Source organism: Malaclemys terrapin, chromosome 23, assembly GCF_027887155.1.
Source record: "Malaclemys terrapin pileata isolate rMalTer1 chromosome 23, rMalTer1.hap1, whole genome shotgun sequence".
Lineage (NCBI taxonomy): Eukaryota > Metazoa > Chordata > Testudines > Emydidae > Malaclemys > Malaclemys terrapin.
In genome coordinates, this window is record NC_071527.1 from 629,359 (window position 1) to 650,717 (window position 21,359).

The 21,359-nt window shown below is 40.7% G+C and overlaps 1 protein-coding gene across 2 annotated transcripts in view; it reads left to right on the forward strand.

The window, feature by feature from the left end:
- The first annotated feature begins 3,021 nt into the window (after positions 1 to 3,021).
- ATF1 (activating transcription factor 1) overlaps positions 3,022 to 21,359 on the forward strand; it is a 30,318-nt gene continuing 11,980 nt past the window's right edge. Inside the window, exons 1-4 of one of the 2 annotated variants that reach the window (XM_054012550.1) lie at positions 3,022 to 3,178; positions 11,371 to 11,498; positions 14,138 to 14,263; positions 20,879 to 20,979. In XM_054012550.1, the coding sequence (XP_053868525.1) occupies positions 11,388 to 11,498; positions 14,138 to 14,263; positions 20,879 to 20,979 (338 nt within the window). In that variant the 5' untranslated portion in view covers positions 3,022 to 3,178; positions 11,371 to 11,387. The remainder of the gene's footprint in view (positions 3,179 to 11,370; positions 11,499 to 14,137; positions 14,264 to 20,878; positions 20,980 to 21,359) is intronic. The other variant, XM_054012549.1, reaches the window with a different exon arrangement.

Here is a 21,359-nt window from a genome sequence, read left to right on the forward strand (position 1 = left end):
ATTAGTTTATTACTGTATTTAAATTCTGATGGATTAGATGTTAACCACCATTAAATTAAGTATCATAATTTTGTGGCAATATTTGATGTTTTGCTTTATTAATGTCTGGCACATCTGATTCCTTTTTTCATATTTCAGTTGCAAAATAAAATTAAATGCTTTTATTTTTGGTTTGGTATGAGTGATTTCTTGTATATGAAATGCAAAGGGATCAAGCTGTACAGAAGGTCTCTGGACAAAGTCAATTGTAATTATTTGGTGTTATATTTAAATAATTATTTCTCGCTACTGGAGGTTTTTCTTTCTTTCAGCGACCTGTTAGGCGAGTTGTGTAGGCTTTTTCATGTTCTTGTGCAATCTGTTTGCACTGCCTACAGTGCATTAGTTGACCTTTATGCAAACCTAGAACTAAAGAACAATATTGCAACTTTATGCTAGCAAGGCATCAGCTGTAAGGAAGGGGCAAATTTTGAGAACCATCAGAAAGCATTGTTACAGATGCCATCTGTTAAGTAACATGTTAACATTGTCATCATTGCATTGGCTTTTCACTTTCTCTTATTGAGACACTACATCATTACTAACAACTTGCAATTAACCATGCTTGTGATATTAAAGATTATTATTGTGTCACAGTGGTTTAATCCAGTGGTTCTCAAACCAGGGGTATGAGTACCTCTGAGGGTACTCAGAGGTCTTCCAGGGAGTACATCAAGTCATCTAGATATTTGCCTTGTTTCACAACAGGCTACATAAAAAGCACTAGAGAAGTAAAATTTCATAGACAATTATTTGTTTATACGGCTCTGTATGTTATCAACTGAAATGTATGTACAGTATTTACATTTTAATTGATTTATTTTATAATTATATGGTAAAAATGAAAAAGTAAGCAATTTTTTGGTAATAGTGTGCTGTGACACTTGTATTTTTATGTCTAATTTTGTAAGTTTTAAAGAGTTAAAACTTGGGGGTAACTAAGACAAATCAGACTCCTGAAAGGGGTACAGTAGTCTGGAAAGGTTGAGAGCCACTGGCTTAATCTTTATAAGAGGTAATTTTATAAAATTGATATTAAAATGTATATAAAAAGCTATAATAGAGGTATGTTGTAAATAAAATAACTAATTTCCACTGATAGGCTTAAAAATCAGGCTAGAGCAAAAGCTGGGGTTTTCGAGTCTCTTCTACCACCAAAATGCTGAATAGTGCGGTGACATTTTGAAAGAAAACATTTTGTCAACATAAGTACATAAAAAAGAATTGCTTTGACAACCACTGAAACTGAACCTTTGTGGTAGAAATCAGCAGCTGTTTAACAGAGCACAGCAACATTAAACAATTTAGTAGGAAAATGTGTAGTTATTTTTTTTTTCTCCTGGAGGGAGCTTTTCTTTTGATTATCGACCGGCTTTATTTTGTTCAAGCAGAGCCTTTTTATTAACACCTTGCTGATTATATCTCTCTATGCTGTTTGGGAAATTCTGGAATTACAGTAGACAGGTGCGCTCCATCTGTCTGTTTCTCAGTATTGTTTGGATGGTCTTTCTTTCAGTACCTCTATGCTCGTAATTTACTTATCTGGTTGGAGTCTGGAAATTGTTTTTATAGCAAACAAATTTAATCTCAAGGTGAAGGAGGTCTTGAGGATCTAGCAGGTTACTCTGTGGGAAGGAACAGGGTGGGGAGAGAGCCTGCTTGGAGAATCTTCTCTTGGTGAACCAATATCCTGTTTTTGATTATGCTGTAATACCTACAGGCTCCAATCATAAACTGGTACCCTATTGCACTACACCATACATAATAAAATGATGCTCACTACCCTAACCAGCTTCCACTCTACACAAAAGTCAACAGGTGGAGGGAGCTCAAGGGAACAGTGCAATAGGTATCGTATCAGGACTTCAAAACAGTTCTTTGACTACAACTACATTTCTCTAGAGTGCCTGATGTTCTCATGCAGCCTGAATGAGGTGTCAGATGCCATGAAGTCCCACAACTTTCTCTCACTGCGGAATGGCAGTGTTTTGAACATCTGCAGCTTCAGGATATGTTTGTCCCAGGGTGCAATAAGACCTCATGGTTATGAACCCTTTGAAAATGGAGGTTGTTCATAACTTTTGAAAAAGTTTGCAATGGAACATTGACAATTGAGCTTTGATACTTTACTATGCAGCAGAAAAATGCTTTTAACCACCTTAATTTAAATGAAACAAGCAGAGTTTCCTTACCTTATCAATTCTTTTTTTGTGCCCCAGCTACTTGAATTGAACACAGTACTGCTGTATAGTATTTGATTTTAGGCGGAGGAGGGTGGTGTGGCTGGTGCCTGATTGTGTACTTCTGGTTCCAAACGAGGGGTGTGGTTGACAGCTCAGTTCATAATGCTAGTGTTCATAACTGAGGTTCTACTGTATTAGAAAGACCAAGTGGACGAGGTCGTATTTTATTGGACCAACTTCTGTGGGTGAGACATGCTTTGAGGGGTGCCATTTCTGTGCGGAAGCAACGCCCCCTATTGCTGCAGTGAGTTTCATGCCATGGGGAGCAGGGTTGGGCTGAGGCCATTGCGTAGCCCCTCAGCACTGTACTCTGGCAGGCGGTCGATGGCTGACCCATGACCAGCACCCCGAGCTGCGACGACGGCTACCAGGGCGCGGTTCCTTGCCAGGACGGGTGGGGTGAGGCCCTGTCCCCATGCCATGCGCCACGCCAGGCGGCTGAGGGCTGTAGCGTGGCCCTGTGGAGCAACGGGGCATTTTCCCTCCCTAGGCACCAAGATGGCGGCTGCTTGGCCGATGCTCTGGCCTAGCGTCCCGTAGCCCTCTGTACGGCGCTCTAGCGCGGCCTGCCCCGACTCGGCGGGAAGAGTCTGTGGGCGGATGAGGAGGACTCGGAGGGACGTCGACGTCACTTAGACCTCCGGAAATCTATGGTGCGTCCTTAGGGATGCCCTGAAAGGCGCTCTAGGCGGGGAACTCTATAGTCGGGATCTCTAGCCCAGGTCTCCGGTTGACTCTATGGTTGCAGCCCGCCCACCTCGAGCGTCCCGGCCGGGCCTGCCGTGTTTACGATGCCGGCGGCGCCGGTTTCCTGAGGCGGAGGCGGAGGCAGCGGCAAGAGCGGCGGCTGGGTTCTCGCGGCGCGAGGAGGGCGGCGCGGCCTCTGGGCCTCTGAGGTAAGAGCGGACGCGAGCGCGAACGACTCCCTGAGGGCGCGAGCGGGAAGGGCGGCGGACGCGATCGAATCAAGGAGCGCGAAGGGAAGGGCGGGGGGAAGGGACTGACTAGGCGACGCGGACGCGATGGACTCAGCTGCTGAGCGAGCGCGCGACAGCCTCGCGCCCAGGGGTTGGGGGAGGGGAGCCTGAGGCTCACACAGGTCCCCTCCCCTGGGGGCGTGGGCGAGGCAGGTGCTCGCCCCCCCCCCCCCCCCCCCCCGTCCTCGCCGCGCTGGACTCGTTGCTCAGACCCCGCCCCGTCTCCCCTCACATGCCGCCCCGCGGGGCCTCGCCCCCAAGCCCCCCACGGCTCACTCCCGTCATGTACCCGTCGTGCCCAGCTCGGCCCCCATGTCCCCAACAGCATAGCAGGGCGTGCCTTGTCCGCGCCCCGCATCCCCTCAGGCTGCCCCTAGGGAGGGTGACGGACCAGGTGTCCCTGCCCTGATATTGGGGCTTTTTCTTACATAGGTGCCAATTTCCCCCCACCCCCCTGCCGATCTTTCACACTTGCTGTCTGGTCACCCTACCCTAGGGGGCCCCGTGTCACCTCAACATACAGTTGTCGTGCCTTGTGTCTACACACCAGCTTTGTGATGCCCTGAATTGCCCATAACATAGGTACGCATCGCTCACCTCACGCCCTGCGTCCACACACCGGCTTTGTGATGCCCTGAAGTGCCCATAACATAGGTACGCATCGCTCACCTCACGCCCTGCGTCCACACACCAGCTTTGTGATGCCCTGAAGCGCCCATAACATAGGTACGCATCGCTCACCTCACGCCCTGCGTCCACACACCAGCTTTGTGATGCCCTGAAGTGCCCATAATATACACATGTATTGCTTGTGTGTCACTCACGCCCTGTATCCCCTCGCTCCACCCTCATAAGCACTGTGTCACCATAGTGCACATATGCGCTGCCCACGTCTCACACACCCTGTATCCCATCCTGTGTTACCCATAATGTACGAATGTGCTGCCCACATCTCACCCACACGCTGCATCATCTCACACCAGCCCTTTTGGGGCCCACACCAACCATATCTCACAAGTTTCCTGTATCCCGGCCTCACAGGGCCCCACATCTGCAACGCAAGCTTGCGTGGCCCATTTTTCCAGAATACTCTTCGCACCCACCTTGTTGCGGCCTCATGTTGCCCCAGTGCAGACTCAGTGGGCATAACATATGTCCATATTCCTCCCTTGCACTAGCCAGGAGTGACTCCATATTACTCCTCAGCGCAGGCCTTTGCTGGGCCCAACACACACAGGACCCATATCTCCCCACAATGTCTTCAGTCGTCAGACACATCTGATGTACATGACTTAATTTCACTGATGTTCTTCCTATGTGTTACTTCAGGATGCCGGCCAGATGCCAGCATGTCGACACGTTCCCAGTATCCTCACCATGTTAACTCCGCTTTCATACAATGCAGGCCCGCACTGAGCCTTTTAGGGAGAATATCCTTTCTGAAACCCCAATGTCCTCGTCTGAAAGTATTAATTATACATTATTTAGTTGGAAGATTATAACAGGGAGAATTGGAGTCTCATACTTTGGAGATCAATTACATTAAGAGCATAACCAAGAAGAACCTATCAATTAGTGTCTAAATTAATTGTGTGGGGCCAATTCCTCCGCATATTATTTACTGATTTATATGAATTATTTGATGTCAAAGTAATTACATAACTTTTGTTGTCTAATAATAATTCAATAGTAATTAAAAGTTCAGTTATTCAGTATGCTTTCTCTGTATGTTGTTAACACCAGGTTGAAGGGTGCGGGCACTTGTTAATACTCTGTTCTTTTAAAAGTGAGTCCTTTATGCTCAATGTAACATAACCTTTTTTGTGGATAAGGCTTAACAAATGTAGGTCTGTAGATGACTAATAAGGGAAATTAAGTATCAAGGAATCTTAAAATCCTAATATAGCTCTTTCTGGGCCCACCTAAACATCTCTAGAAGAATTGGTCAGTGTCTAGAGCAATATTTCTTGTTTCTCTAAACCAGAATTCCTGTTGCTTTCAGACACATGTGGTGGACTACTATTTAGAGATAAGGAAAATTACCCCTTTGTGGTTTGTGCAATTTACTTCTTGCCCCAAACTTGACAATACCTTGATTATGGCCTTGGTTCTTTTATTATTGCCTTGAAGATGCTATTCTCAGTGGGTGGTCCCCAGAGGTTTTGGTTGTCTCGTTGTTTTCTTGTGTTCCACCTGTCTGTTTCATCCATCTGTTCTCTCTCATCTTCTGCTTAGATCTGTAAGCTCCTTAGGGCAGAAACTGTCTCTGTTGTGTGTTTATACAGCACCTAGCACAATATGCTCAGTATCAGGGGGTAGCCGTGTCTGTAGTCTGTATCCACAAAAACAACAAGGAGTCTGGTGGCACCTTAAAGACTAACAGATTTATTTGGGCATAAGCTTTCATGGGTAAAACTGCATCTGAAGAAGTGGTGTTTTACCCATGAAAGCTTATGCCCAAATAAATCTGTTAGTCTTTAAGGTGCCACAGACTCCTTGTTGTTTTTGCACAATATGTCCGTGAACCATACCTGATACCCCTAGCCACTACTGTAATACAAATAAATGATAATTAATTGAAGACTCCTCTCCTACTTCCTGGCTTGCATTTGCAAGGATATCCTGTCATATCGCATTTATCTTTTACTGATTTCAAGGAAACTGTAGATCAGCCTTCTTTTGGGTACAAATACCTGTCACTGTCTGTTGGATGCCCGCTTTCTAGAAGCACCTAATGTGCAAAAAAATAAGACTTTGATTAACTGCCTTTGCTTATGAAAAAGTTGTCTGTCAAGCTTACAGCTGGGACTTCAGGAATCTGTTTCCCTAAAACTTTCTTTACATATCTTCAATTTAATTTTGTAAAAGTTAAAGCTGCATAAAGTACCTTATTTATTTGTAGTTCGTGTACTTGAATTACTTGAATTGTTTATGTAGAGTGACTTCACATGTGCCTTACATTTTAAAAGAGCAGAAGAGCAAAACAAAGCTTTTTTTTCCTTGTTCTTTATCACCTATAAAAGTAATGCTTTATGCCTCCTTGCTTTAAAATATACCTTTTCAGTTTCCTTAATTATTGACATTATGGTAGTGCCTTGCAGCCTCATTTGACACTTGTTACAGGCACTTTACAAACATGTGGTAGGAGACAGTCCCTTCCCCAAAGAAGTTACAGTCTAAATCAGGGGTAGGCAACCTATGGCACACGTGCCGAAGGCGGCACACGAGCTGATTTTCAGTGGCACTCACACTGCCCGGGTCCTGGCCACCGTTCCGGGGGGCTCTGCATTTAATTTAATTTTAAAGGAAGCTTCTTAAACATTTTAAAAACCTTATTTACTTTACATACAACAGTAGTTTAATTATATATTATAGACTTATAGAAAGAGACCTTCTAAAAAACGTTAACATATATTACTGGCGCGCGAAACCTTAAATCAGAGTGAATAAATGAAGACTCGGCACACCACTTCTGAAAGGTTGCCGACCCCTGCTCTAAACAGACAAAAGGTAGAAGAAAGGAAGTAATATTTATCCCCATTCTACAGATGGGGAGTTGCAGCAGGCAAAGTAACTTGTCCAAAGCACACAGACAGTCTGCAACATAGTGGAAATTGAACCCAGATCTCCTGAGTTCCAGTCTAGCGCCTTAATCACAAGACTATCCTTACTTTTGTTTTAAAACCCTCCCCACAAATCATGTAAAATACATTTCAATATATAAATGCATATATCAAAATGTGTACATTAACTTTAGAATACACATAGAATGTACATTTTAATGGGCATGCTTTATCTTTTGATTTGTGGGGCTAAGAGTGTGAGCAAATATTTGGAAATCTATCTATTCATCTGCCCCAGTTGTCATCTAGGTGCAGTGCAAAGGCCTTTTCGGTATTGCTGAAAGATATATTAACATTCTCATGCCATGTTTCTAACTTGACTCCCCAGTTACTTTACCAAAACGATTAAACTTTTTGGAACATTGACCCCGATGACGCTGCTCTTGGTTTGTCAGGTTTGTTGCCGCTTACCCATGGACTCTGAGGTTGTAGAAGTTATAATCCAGGATCACTCAGTGAAATTATGTGGCGAGTGTTATACAGGAGGTCAGAAGAGGATCATAAAGGTCCCTTCTTGTGTTACAATCTACTAATCTGTTTTCCTGATCAATGTCTTTTGTGTAATTGATAAGTTAAAAAGACTATAACTAGGAAAGCAGTTTCTCTGCCTTAGACACATTATTCTGACTTGTTGAGGGATTGCTAAACACTTTCTTAACGACAGTAAATAGCGTACTTCATGTTATAGATTTCTGGGAATTAATAACAAGTAGGTCTCTAAAGAAAAGTTTGGTGCCCGCTATTGGTATATTAGCATAAGGAGATATTTATTTTAAAAAGGCTTTAATTTTCTCCAGTGGTCCTGTGGATTTTGTTGTCAGGTAGAATAAAATGTTTTCAGAGTAATAGCATAGTTTACTGGAGTAGTCAAGGTTTGGGAGAGGTTTTTTTGAGCGTTTAATTTCTTGGCTGACTTTTGACTATGCCTGTTAAGGACCTGATTATTTAAAGTGTTGAGCACTAGAGAGCTGCTGAGCAACCTTAACTTTCTTCTTTCAGGATTGAGCTCTGAGAGTTTTTCTCACAGCAGAAAGGTTGGTTCTTGTGTTGGAGATACACCCACCACAGAACAAAAATTGGTGTCATGCTAAATTGCTGTCCCTGTGACTTATGATTTGATGTCAGTAGAATCCATCTGTTTAATTACAGCTAATTAACACACACAACATCTTTTCATGGATGTATCTTTTCTACGTTTCTGTCAGAAAGTTTACGTTGTCTGTGAATTAATAGCAAGATAAACATATTGAGAAAATAGCTACTGAATATGCACTGTACCTTAACTGTACACATGCAACAACTTAGTATTTTAACGTTCAATAAATAGGCTACCTTTTTAAAATTTGAGACTAGAGATCGTTTTTCTGTAAGGGCCATATTCTAGTTTATTTTTTTAATTTGTGTGCTAGTCTCCTTACTACAACTCAAAGTTCGAAGGAAATTTCAGTTTTTGCTGAATGGTAATTCAGACTGAGGAATCTGGTTAGTTGAATGGAATGATTATTAGTGATCCCCAGGTTCAGGATAATAAATTAAACCTGCCTACAGTCAGCTGTAAAGCACCATCTATGCTGAAAATTAAACAGTGTTTGAGAGCAGAATAGTTTTTTTTTTTAAGTGATATGACTGGCCTATGTGAAGATTGTCAAACTGTTAGAAATCAGTTTAAAAGACTGGCCTTTCAAAGCAAATATATTCAGCACAGTGCTTAGAATGCTGAGTCCTTACATTTAGACTGCAAAGGTCCTTCAGGCTGGTATGTGTGGTTTTTAATTTTTCTGTAAAACACCATTCCCACCTACAGTGCTATAGAAATAATAAATAAATTTGGAGTATTGGGAGACCCTCGTCCTCTAACTAATGAGAACTCTGCAACGATCCTGAACTGCCTATTTTCAGCTCTCCCTGTGCCATAAAAAACTTTTCTTCATCGCAAAAGTATGTACTTTGGCTTCAACGAAACATATGTTTTGTTGTTGTTGCAAGCAGTCAATGAGTGTAGTGCTGTTAAAAACTGAAGTACTTACCAATTTTCCGTATTCAGTACACTGATCTCTCTTTGGTTGAGAAGTTGTGTCATCAGAGATTAACTTGAACTTTTTCTCACCTCTGACAGTGTCTTCCTGAAAGCTGAGTAGATAGAAATCACTATGTATAAAACGTTCGCATGCCTCCAATAGACAATACATACTTTTCCAGCTAAGTAGGTTACTTTTGAAAAACAGAAGCATGTAAAATGTCTTGCTCACTTAATTGTGCAACGCTGGATAGCATGTACTTCCTTACTTATTCATTGGATGACATAAGTGCTTCACATCTCTTTATTTACTGTGTTTATTTGAGAGTGATTTTCTGTTTAATCAGTTTCATTATTTAATTACAGTCAGTTTCTCCTGGTCTTAATGTGACTCTTTCATGCAGCAACAGGAGAGAAAAACATTTTTAAAAATAAGAAAATATGGTTGAAAACTACAGGAACGGTGGACTACTTGGAGACTGGTGTCCTATCAGAAACTCCTTTTTTAATTTTTTTGCAGTTGATTAAATTTAAGTTTGACAGTGTCCTGTTCACCAGTGATATTTGTCATATCTTAGTTGGCAAAAATACAAAATATACATGTTTCCTTTGTAAGAATGTAGTTGATTTTCACCAGCTTTCTTTTGTGTGCATTGTATGACTCTAATAAACAAACCTGCATACCACATTTTTCAGTAATACTCTTCTTTACTGTTGTAAGTTTAATGTTGTTTAAATTACTTCCGTTACCAATTTTGTCTAATTTTTTAAATCTTTCAGTACTGTAAAGCAACAGCTGCCAAGGAAAGAAATTTCACTGGGATTAAAACCCTGTCTTTCCTCCTCCACAGTAGCTGTTCTTGTTTTTGTTTTTTGTTTTTTGTTTGTTTTTTGAAAGTAGGGTAGTGTGAAATTGAGTAGCATGTCAATCTGGCTCCTAGTCTGACTCTCACTGCTACTGGTGCTATGGGGAGGGAAAGCTACTGTGTAGGAGCATCAACACCATGGTAATCTTAGCTAATGCTGTAGGGTGATTCTGTTTACGTGGGGTTTTAAAAAAAAGTGGACATATTGGAAGCACTGTACAGCTCTCACAGTCCCATCATTCTAAAGTGAAACCTCTGTTTTGTTGGTAAATTACAACAAATTTTAAAGAATCCTAATACCTTATTTTGAGGGGTACAGCTTCCAATCTCACTATATCATTAATCTTCCCAGTTTTCTCACTACAAGACCGTATTTTGCAACCTCCTTGAGGAGGAGTCTTCTTGACTTCAGTGTGACTCCTCACATAAGTAAGGATGGCAAGATCAGCCCCTGAGTCTTCATATAAATTGACTTGCCCTATGAGTATATGTCAAGCTGCAAGAGCTGTGGTTGATGTCAGTAGGGAAAAATCAATGACTCACATTTCCACAGAGAGAAATGTAATTTCCAGTCTCATAGCAACTGTCCTTGCAACTGTTTCAAACCTTGTGTGACAAAATATTTAGCACTTACAGATCTTCTTTTAATGTCTCATTCCAGTCCACCCCCTCACCCTAAATGTGTCTGCATTTTACATTACACTAAATCTCCTGATTTATGATTTTAACCTTAAAATTATGTAAGATAATTAAATATAAAAAATGAAAATCTGAGAAAAGTTACCTTGACTTTATAATGTAAGGGTCTGGTTAATTTTATAGGGTCTTAAAATTATGAAATCTTGCATCTACTTATGTTTAATGTCTAAATGCTAGCTATGCTGTTTACACTTGGGGAACAGTTGGATTTTAAATTCAATGTATTTAATTCTAAATGTTTTATGGTCATTTTGGCTGGTGTCTTGGATAAACAGTTTTTAGAATCTGATCTCTATTAATTACTAATTTAGAGATGCAAACAAGTTAACTATTTAGAGCACACTATTCTTTTAGTACACTGATACACATGCTTAGTGGTGATAACTTTAGTGTAGAAATTTTATAGGCAAATTTAACCCTTACTGACAATGGGTGCATCTGAACCAGTGCTGAAAATAGTTGAACTCCTAGAATTGACAGAGCTAACCCATTTCAGAACATGTGGTTGAGGATTTAGTGGGCTGTAGCACACCACTAGAGGACAGGACTGTCGGGTGATCTTCTTGGCTTTCCCACTGATTTGCTCTGTGGGTTTGGGCAAGTTGCTAATGTGTTTGTGCTTCAGTTCCCCCATCTCTAAAAAGGGGATAGTAACACTTAACTATGTCAAAGGCAGATTGCAAATCTTTTAATTAAAGAATGTTTGGGTGCTTTGCTATCCTCTGATGAAAGGTGGTGTAGAAATGCAAAGTACTAATATTAATTATGTCTTGGATTTTCATATAGGCATAAAGAAGTTAGGCACCCCAAGCCCATTGAAAGTTGATGGAAGTTGGGCACCTAACTTCCTTTGAAAATCCCAGCCTACAATTTTGAAAAGTATTATTAATTGAATTAACTCCCTAGTTTTCTTGTAGTTGATTATGGAAGAAGTGCACAAGAGTACCAGTAACAGTTCAGCGACACCACCACAAACAACGTCCATACAAGGTACACCACTACAGGCAGCTCATCTCTCTCACATTGCTCAACAGGTAAACTTTTTTAACTCGTTAAGAGAATTTTTTGTGTTCAAACTATATTCTACAGTTTTATAAAACATTCAGGGAGAATAAGAACCAGGAAATAGGGTGGGAGAAATTTACAGTTTGTTTTTTAATGGACCCCCACAAAATTAGTATCTTGGCTTGGATTAAAAATATCTAAATGTATCTGATATTAGTACAGTGCAGAACATTTAACTCATCATTCTTGGTAAATTTTAGATCCTTTGCAATATTCACGCAGCCTGACAAATGGGAGTAGCTGAGCATTTGCAGCTCCCTTTGACAGCAGTCGTCGGTGCTCACTTTCTTTCTTTTAAGCCATCTGGAACTGAATAAATGAGTTAATTTTACAAAATAAAACATATAGGTTGGAGATTTTTCTGTGAACAAGCTCTAGTGAACTCTACTAAAGAACACTTGATTTGGGGGAAAAACCCATACTGATGCTTTAGAAACGTTTGTTATCTTTGTTTTGATGAAAAACATTTAATGAGGCAACTGCATTTTCAGAGCTCAAAAGCGAATCATTCAAGATGCGGCCACTTTAAGACTGTTGCATCTGCAAAATGAGTTTTCCTAGAGAATGTCTGCTCTCACTGTACTTCTGTCCCTTTTCTGAGCTTTGCAAAATAGTACTTTTTTAGATGATCTGGAGTTTGCCCCATGTAGGGAGTTCAGATTTTAATGTGAAATTTAGCTACAGTTTAGTCAGAATTGCTTGAAACAATAACTGGATAGTGAACATGAACAAACATCCTGTTGTTTGATTACAGTCTAATTCTACAAAATATTTGTTTTCATTTGGCATAGAGATGCCAAAAAAGTCACAGTTTGATTTGTGATACCAAAGTAAGTTTTGATTATGTAAGCACTTAGCTATTGCATTTTTATGAATATTTTTGTATCTAGGTTTTAATAATTCATCTTTTCTAAAACAAATGTCTTCTATTCCAGATTAAGATAAGTAGTGCAGAATTTAGGGGAGGAAACTGGTGATTTAACTTTGCACTTATTTGTACAGCTTTAGTAAATTTAAAAGTGCAAAGGCTCATTTGAGTTCAAAGTCATGAGTATAAACTTATCAAAATTTTAAAATTGTTGTATAAGGAGATCACATTAATAGAAATTAGGTTTTGCTTATTTGGCTTAGATTTAAGATATGGCAATAACTGAGATTTTAATAATATATTGAAGACCAGATGTCTTAAATCTTATATTGACAAAGGTCAGAAACATTATTCTATAAAACTCTAAAATATATGCTGAATAATGCAATCAAATTGCCATAAAGAATGAGTGCTTGTTTGTCTCCTCCGTGGTATCTAAGTTCTAGCTAAAGAGTTCTGTATAGTTCACCAGACCGCAAACTGAGTAGCACTGTGTTTGTTTTCCTGGAATTCATCAGAGTGAGACAGCCATTGTCAGTGGCAGCCAGTTTCATCAACTTCTCTGCCACCTTCCCTGTCCCACATGTATACATTGGTGTAATTTTCAAGTCCTCTCTCTCTTTCTCCTCTCCACATTGCAGATGTTACTTAATCCTGCCAGATTTTCCACTACTCTCTCTCCAGAATCCATAATTTCTTCATGCTCATCAGTAATATCCTAGTCCAGGCCTTGTTAGTCTTGCATCTTGATATAGCAACACTCCTTTCTCTGACTTCTCACTTGTCTCCAGACCATAATCCAGCTGCAAAAATGATCTACTTTGCCTGACCATGCTCAGATCCTGCTCTCTTTTGCCTTCTGCATTGAATTCTATCTCCTCCTTGCCTTCCAGGCCCCGTAAAATTTGGCTCCTCTATTTGGCTGTTGTTTCTTTTTGCTCACCCCGAGGTGTCTGTCTAACTGTCCCACTATGTGTTGAATCCCTCCCTGAATTGGTCCACCATTGAGCCATAGCCTTCCCCTGTTTATAAGAAAAATACCCTCAAAATGCATACATTACTTCACCCATGCACCTGCATTATCTGGTTGTTCTGATCCACTCTGACCCTCCACTCAGCTTCTGTCCCACCCCTCTTCTTGATTTAATCTAATTTAAGGTCTGTTCTTGTGAAGTGCTGATTTTTCTCAACACCCGCGGATTTAAGTGGGAATTGAGGGTGCCCATCATATTATACAATTTGTCTTCTGCTTGTTTAATTTAATACACCCATTATGATGGAATTAAAACTTAAACAATAAGCTCTCCCAGAGGGAGGCTTTGTCGTTATCTGTAAAGTGCCGTGTGTGTGTGTGTGTGTATGTATGTGTGTGTGTATATATATATATATATATATATATATATATATATATAAAAAATCATTCTCAGTGGAGGGTTCAGTGTTATTGGTGAAAAGTCTGCTTTGCTACACGAGGCACAAGATTTTTTTCGCACATATTGCTAAAGCATTTGGTTTTCTCCCTACCCGAAGGCAAGTCAATGACTGGTTTAGACTTTTTCATATACAGCAGTGTATCCGAAAAATAGATTTAATTTTTAAAGACTATTTTATGTCTCAACTTAAAACAAGCCTCTGTTAATGCCCATTCCCCACTAATTGTCATAGGCTTATCTGCATTTTCTAACTACATGCTACAAAGCATACATCTGATTTTGTTAATAAACTTTGTATTTGTTTTAGATGTCTCTAAGAGGTCCTACTCCGCTGACAGTTGTACAGCTTCCTGGAGAGCAAGTACAGGTCCAGGGGGTCATTCAAACAGCTCAGTCCTCTGTAATCCACTCACCCCAGGTGCAAACAGTGCAGGTAACTACATAGTAGGGTTTTTTTAACATGCGTGAAAAGACTTATGAAGTCTTATCTGATTGATCTGAACCTACCACAGTGCAGCCTCACTGGCACCATTAGTAAAGTGTGAATTTTTCTAATATAGGGAGGACAACTAGGAAGCCAATTTGTAAATCCAAGCCCTAAAAATTTTCATTTTTAGGTACATCATTTTTATTTAATCACTATTTAGATATTTCATGTTTTATATTGCTCAAAGGTGCCCTTAGAGTTAAGATTGCATTTTAAAACCCTATTTTAGGACTTTATAATTTATTTATAAAGATTTGATTGGCGCTGGAACTTTACGTATATAAGATCCCTGTCCACAAGCTACTTTTTATTTATTGATTTTTGCAAAAATGTGTATGACTTATCAGATACTTTTTTGTGCTCCTTATAATTTTTAAAGCTTCTAATTGATTAAAGAAAATAATGTGTGAACTAGTTGCTTTTGATGTTTTGACAATTAGTGTATATGTAATTATATTGTTACATAGTTATATTCCTAGTTAGCATAATATATATCCTGACATATAGCTGTGTTTTATAATTATATAAGAGCCTCATATTTGCGTTATCCCAAACTTCTTGAAATAATAAGAATAAAAATAGTGCAGTGGCAATAAATAGGTGTGGCACAGACTAGATTTGGGGGAATATTGGCCAGATTACCAGGTTTATTTCTGACTCTTCATAAATTGCCATGAGATCTTTAAATTGCACTACAGATAGACAGAAAGAACCTCTGGTTAATGTCTTATTTGAAGGAAAGCACTGCTAACAGTTCATCATCCCATGTACCTTAATATCCAAATTAGGAATGAACCAAAACAATCCAGGGGTTAAGATGTGGCTCAAGTCAGCAGACCTGAGTGGTGGTTCTTATTTGTTGAGTGCCAACAGTATATTCTTTGCTGTACAGAATATGACATAATCCTGCCCTATGAGACCTGGATCTGCTGTTCACTCACTGATTTTGAACAAGTCAGTTCATTGTTTTGTGCCTCAATTTCCCCATCTGCTTTTAACAAACACAGTAGGTGTGGGGGAATGGAAAATTTAGCTATCTTCATAAAGCACTTTGGTGAACTTCATGGCCTTCGGGAGACAAAAGAAACATGAGCAACTTTCTCTAAATGTTGATAGCAAACCCCTTTGCTGTGACAGCTAACTAAAAAGTACTTTCCCCAGAGCTATACACATTCTTGCTGACCTTCTGTTGCTGGTACAGAGATAAGAATAAATAAAGGAGCTTTGTTTGCTTGTGTTTAATTGGGATCATCAGAGAAAAAATTGACAGTTGCCAACTGGAAAAGGCTACAAATGGAATAAAAAGAAAATTATAGATAAAAACCTCATATAAAATAAAAACTGTTAAGTCCATTTGAGTAGTCTGTACAAATATTCTTGCATATTTCTTCCATGATATGCTGCTGCTTCTTTAAATGTGTTCATTGTCTTCAGTTGACTCTAATTATAAATACAGTACTCTGAGCAACCAAAATACAAGTCTCCACACAGTAAATTTTTATTATTTGAAGTTTCTTTTAAAACCCTCCTCCCTTTTTTTTCTTAAATGGCGCTCCTTCTCCCATTCTCACTTTAACCATGTTTCTTTAAGTGAAGGTGGGTCACCCTTTTCCCCTGGTGTCCTGTTCCTAAAACTCGCTAGCTTTTGCCAGCATTGTAATATTCGTGCTCTGGTTGGTAGCGATAACTAAGGCTATGTTTTAGTCACAGCCTATGACCTGTCCATGACTTTTACTAAAAATACCCATGACTAAAACTTGGGCGGGGGGCCACGGGTGCTCTGAAGGGGCCATTCCGGGGGCACTGCAGGTGCTGGGGGAGGTGGCCCGGGACCTCACCTGTGCTGGAGGAGGTGGCTGGGCTGCAGCTCATGGTCTGGGACCCCCATGGGGTGGAGGGGCTGGGCAGTGGCATGCAGCTCTGGACCACCGCTGGTGCTGTGGGGGGAGGATTGGCAGGAGCTCCCTACCCGGCTCTGCATCCCTGGCATGGCCCTGCAGCTCCTAGGCGTCCAAGGGGCCGGGGGCTCCACGCTGCTCCCACCACAAGCGCCGTCTGTGCAGCTCCCATTGGCTGGGAACCGCAGCCAATGGGAGCTGTGGGGGTGGGGCCTGCAGGCGGAGGCAGCGTGCGGAGCCCCCTTCCCCCATCGGATGCCTAGGAGCTGCAGGGCCATGCCAGGGGGAGTGCCAAGGAGCCCCCCACCCTGAAGTAAGCATCCCCTGCACCTTCTGCCCCTAGCCATGAGCCCCCTCCCACACACCCAAACTGCTGCTGCTAGCCAGGAGCTGCCTGGCTTGGGCAGCCCCTGAGCCAGCACCAGCCACTGCAGAAGTCACGGACGTCACGGAATCCGTGACCTCTGTCACAGACTCGCAGCCTTAGCAATAACATAGCCTTCCTCCAACACTGCTATATGTGAAAGAAAGCATAGGATCAAACGAAGTAAAAATTTCAATGAACTAACCTGAAGCATAGAATCTCTATGGATAGTAATTCCATGCTCTAATAATAATATAGTAATAGGGATACATTACCGACCACCTGACCAGGATGGTGATAGTGACTGTGGGAGATTAGAGAGGCTATAAAAATGAAAAACTCAATAATAATGGGGGATTTCAACTATCCCCATATTGACTGGGTACGTGTCACCTCAGGACGGGATGCAGAGAGAAAGTTTCTTGACATCTTAAATGACTGCTTCTTGGAGCAGCTAGTCCTGGAACCCACAAGAGGAGAGGCAATTCTTGATTTAGTCCTAAGTGGAGCACAGGACCTGGTCCAAGAGGTGAATATAGTTGGATCGCTTGGTAATAGTGACCATAATATAATTAAATTTAACATCCCTGTGGTGGGGAAAACACCACAGCAGCCCAACAAGGTAGTATTTAATTTCAGAAAGGAGGACTGCATAAAAATGAGGGGGTTAGTGAAACAGAAATTAAAAGGTACAGCACCAAAAGTGAAATCCCTGCAAGCTGCATGGAAACTTTTTAAAGACACCATAATAGAGGATCAACTTAAATAAGCATAGAGAACCAAAAAAGTGCCACTGTGGCTAAACAGAGTAAAAGAAGCAGTGAGAGACAAAAAGACATCCTTTAAAAAGTGGAAGTTAAATCCTAGTGAGGAAAATAGAAAAGAGCATAAACTCTGGCAAGTGAAATGTAAAAATATAATTAGGAAGGACAACAAAAATTTGAAGAACTGATAGCCAAAGACTCTAAAAGTAATAGCAAAAAAATTTTTAAGTACATCAGAAGGAGGAAGCCGGCTAAACAACCCCAGTGGGGCCACTGGACGATTGAGATGCTTAAGGAGCACTCAAGGACGTTAAGGCCATTGCAGAAAAATTAAATGAATTCTTTGCTTCGGTCTTCATGGCTGAGGATTTGAGGGAGATTCCCAAACCTGAGCCATTCTTTTTAGGTGACAAATCTGAGGAACTGTCCCAGATTGAGGTTTGGAACAAATTGACAAAACGAAACAGTAATAAGTCACCAGGACCAGGTAGTATTCACCCAAGAGTTCTGAAGGAACTCAAATATGAAATTGCAGAACTACTAACTGTGGGATGTAACCTAATGCTTAAATCATCGTCTGTACCAATTGACAGGAGGATACCTAATATTATGCCATTTTTAAAAAAGGCTCCAAGGGCGATCCTGGCAATTACAGGCTAGTAACCCTAACTTCAGTACCAGGTAAATTAGGTGAAACTATGGTAAAGAACAAAATTATCAGATACATAGATGAACATAATTTGTTGTGGAAAAGTCAACATGGTTTTTGTAAAGGGAAATCATGCCTCACCAGTCTACTAGAATTCTTTGAGGGGGTCAACAAGCATGTGGACAAGGGAGATCCCGTAGATGTAGTGTACTTAGATTTTCAGGAAGCCTTTGACAAGGTCCCTCACCAAAGGCTTAAGCAAAGTAAGCTGTCATGAGATAAGAGGGAAGATCCTCTTATGGATTGGTAACTGGTTAAAAGATAGAAAACAAAGGGTAGGAATAAATGGTCAGTTTTCAAAATGGAGAGAGGTAAATAGTGGTGTCCCCCAGGGGTCTGTACTGGGCCCAGTGCTAGTCAACATATTCATAAATGATCTGGAAAAAGGGGTAAACAGTGAGCTGGTAAAATTTGCAGATGATAAACAACTACTCAAGATAGTTAAGTCTCAAGCAGACTGGGAAGAGCTACAAAGGAATCTCACAAAACTGGGTGACTGGGCAACAAAATGGCAGATGAAATTCAATGTTGATAAATGCAAAGTAGTGCACATTGGAAAACATAATCCCAACTATACATATAAAATGATGGGGTCTAAATTAGCTCTTACCACTCAAGAAAGAGATATTGGAGTCATTGTGGATACTTCTCTGAAAACATCTACTCAGTGTGCAGCGGCAGTCAAACAAGTGAACAGAAAGTTGGGAATCATTAAGAAAGGGATAGATAATAAGACAGAAAATATCATATTGCCTCTATATAAATCCATGGTATGCCCACATCTTGAATACTGCGTGCAGCTGTGGTCACCCCATCTCAAAACAGAAATATTGGAATTGGAAAAGGTTCAGAAAAGGGCAACAAAAATGATAATGGGTATGGAACGGCTGCCATATGAGGAGAGGTTAATAAGACACTGACTTTTCAGCTTGGAAAAGAGAGGATGAAGGGGGGGAATATATGATAGAGGTCTATAAAATCATGACTGGTATGGAGAAAGTAAATAAGGAAGTGTTATTTACTCCTTCTCATAACACAAGAACTAGAGGTCACCAAATGAAATCAATAGGCAGCAGATTTAAAACAAACAAAAGGAAGTATTTTTTCACACAATGTGCAGTCAACCTGTGGAACTCCTTGCCAGAGGATGTTGTGAAGGCCAAGACTGTAACAGGGTTCAAAAATGAACTAGATAAGTTCATGGAGGATAGGTCCATCAATGGCTATTGGTCAGGGATGGTGTCCCTAGCCTCTGTTTGCCGGAAACTGGGAATGGGCAACAGGGAATAGATCACTTGATGATTACCTGTTCTGTTCATTCCCTCTGGGGAACCTGGCATTGGCCACTGTCGGAAGACAGGATACTAGGCTAGATGGATCTTTGGTCTGACCCTGTATCGCCGTTCTTATGGTCTTATGCCATTAATTGCCTATACCGTTCTTGTAATATCCCTAATTTCCCCCTGTTCTATGAGTGGGACACTCCTCATGTTGCTTCTGAACTTGAGTTCCAGGAGTCAGACCTAAGGTTATAGTATTTTGATGAAAACCTTAAGCATTTTTCCGTGGTTGACAGTGCTGTTAGTAGCTTCCTGGGTTGATTGGTTCTACAGCATAGAACAGTTTGTGTGAAGTAATTGAAGGTTTTCAGATTTGAATGTTATAATCCTTTTCCTGGGATATATTGATGTAAGGAACTAATAAAGGTGCATCCTTGTGTGGATGACTATAAACTTGTTTGTAGTAGTGAGTTAACATTTGCTTTCTTGTGCTGGAGTAAGGATTACATAAGAACACAAGAACATAAGGGTAGCCCTATGGATCAGGCCAATGGTCCATCTAGCCCAGTATCCTGTCTCTGACAGCAGCCAATATTAGAGCTTTAGGGAGAGTGTACAGAATAGGGCAGTTTTGCAGTGATCCATCCCTGTCTTCCACACCTGGCTTCTGGCAGTCAAAGGGTTAAGGTTGACCCTACCATGGGATCGCATCCCTGACCATCTTGGCTACTAGTCATTGACAGACCTATCCTCCCTTAACTTTTTTTAAAATATATTGTATCTATTTTGCAACTTATGTATAAAGCAGGCAACTAATCGGATATCGAAGATTAATGCTTAGCATTAAAAAGGCTTGCACTGATGTGCTTGTCACTTTGAGTTGTTGCATAGTCTAGTTCGCCCAGCTCACCTGCTCCGTGCACGTAGAGAGACAGAGAATATATAAAGATGCATATTTGACATTTTATTGTTGCTTTCTTGAGACTTATAGCAGTGAAATTATATCTCAGGAAAAATTCATGGCAAAGGAGTTTATACATAGACTATTCTGATGTCTGTTTGTTCAGTAGACGTCACAATTTTTTTTCCATAAATAAAGGAATGCCTGCTATCATGGAGACTCCAGAGAATTACTTGATTTTTCTTTTTCTGCCTGTCTCTTGCACAGTCTTCAGTAGATACAGAACCAAGCCACACATTTCAGGTATTGATTTTGAACATCCCTGAGTTTGGGGGAGTTTGGATCAGGGAGTTTGGTTCATGCCCATCTTTAGGTTTTTAAAGTAATTGTATTCTGGCTTCTGTTAAATAACTTCCTAGTTTGTGCTCATTAACTGTGGCAGTCTCTAAGAATTGCTCATCTTGTAGTAAAGATGTTTGATAGCACTAAATCTGGAACATACTGTTTCTTGCAATTTTTTGGTAGTCTGTTACATGTATTTAGTCTCCATGCACTTGTGTCTTGTATAAATTTAAATTGAGAAATGTTAACTATCTTGGGTACTTTTGTAGTGTACAGCACAGTGACATGGGATATGCTTTCTAGGTATCTTCTTTGTCAGAGAGTGAGGATTCTCAGGATTCATCAGATAGCATAGGCTCTTCGCAGAAGACCCGAGGTATCTTAGCACGGCGACCGTCTTACCGGTGAGTATATTTGTGACATTCCCCAGGGTACAATCTGGACTTCCAAACAGCTGTGCCCTCTTAACTCTCTAACCTGGGATGCCTCTTACACTGCTTTGCTGGTGCACAACTACTTCAGGTTCTGCCCACATGCAGCCTCCTGCGTGTAACTTGATCCCAACTACACAGTATTGAGTGCTATTACTAGCCACTCATAAATTACTTACAAGGAGACACCTGCATATCCCCAGTCCCAGCCTTGTTCCTCAGAGATGTGTGTCTTACGCTGCTCAGTATTCTCCTGGACAGTGTAAACTCATAGTATGTCTGTCATTCCAACACTGGGTAATGATTATGCACCAGCCTTGTTATCCTAAGTAGAGATTTCCAAACACTTCAAT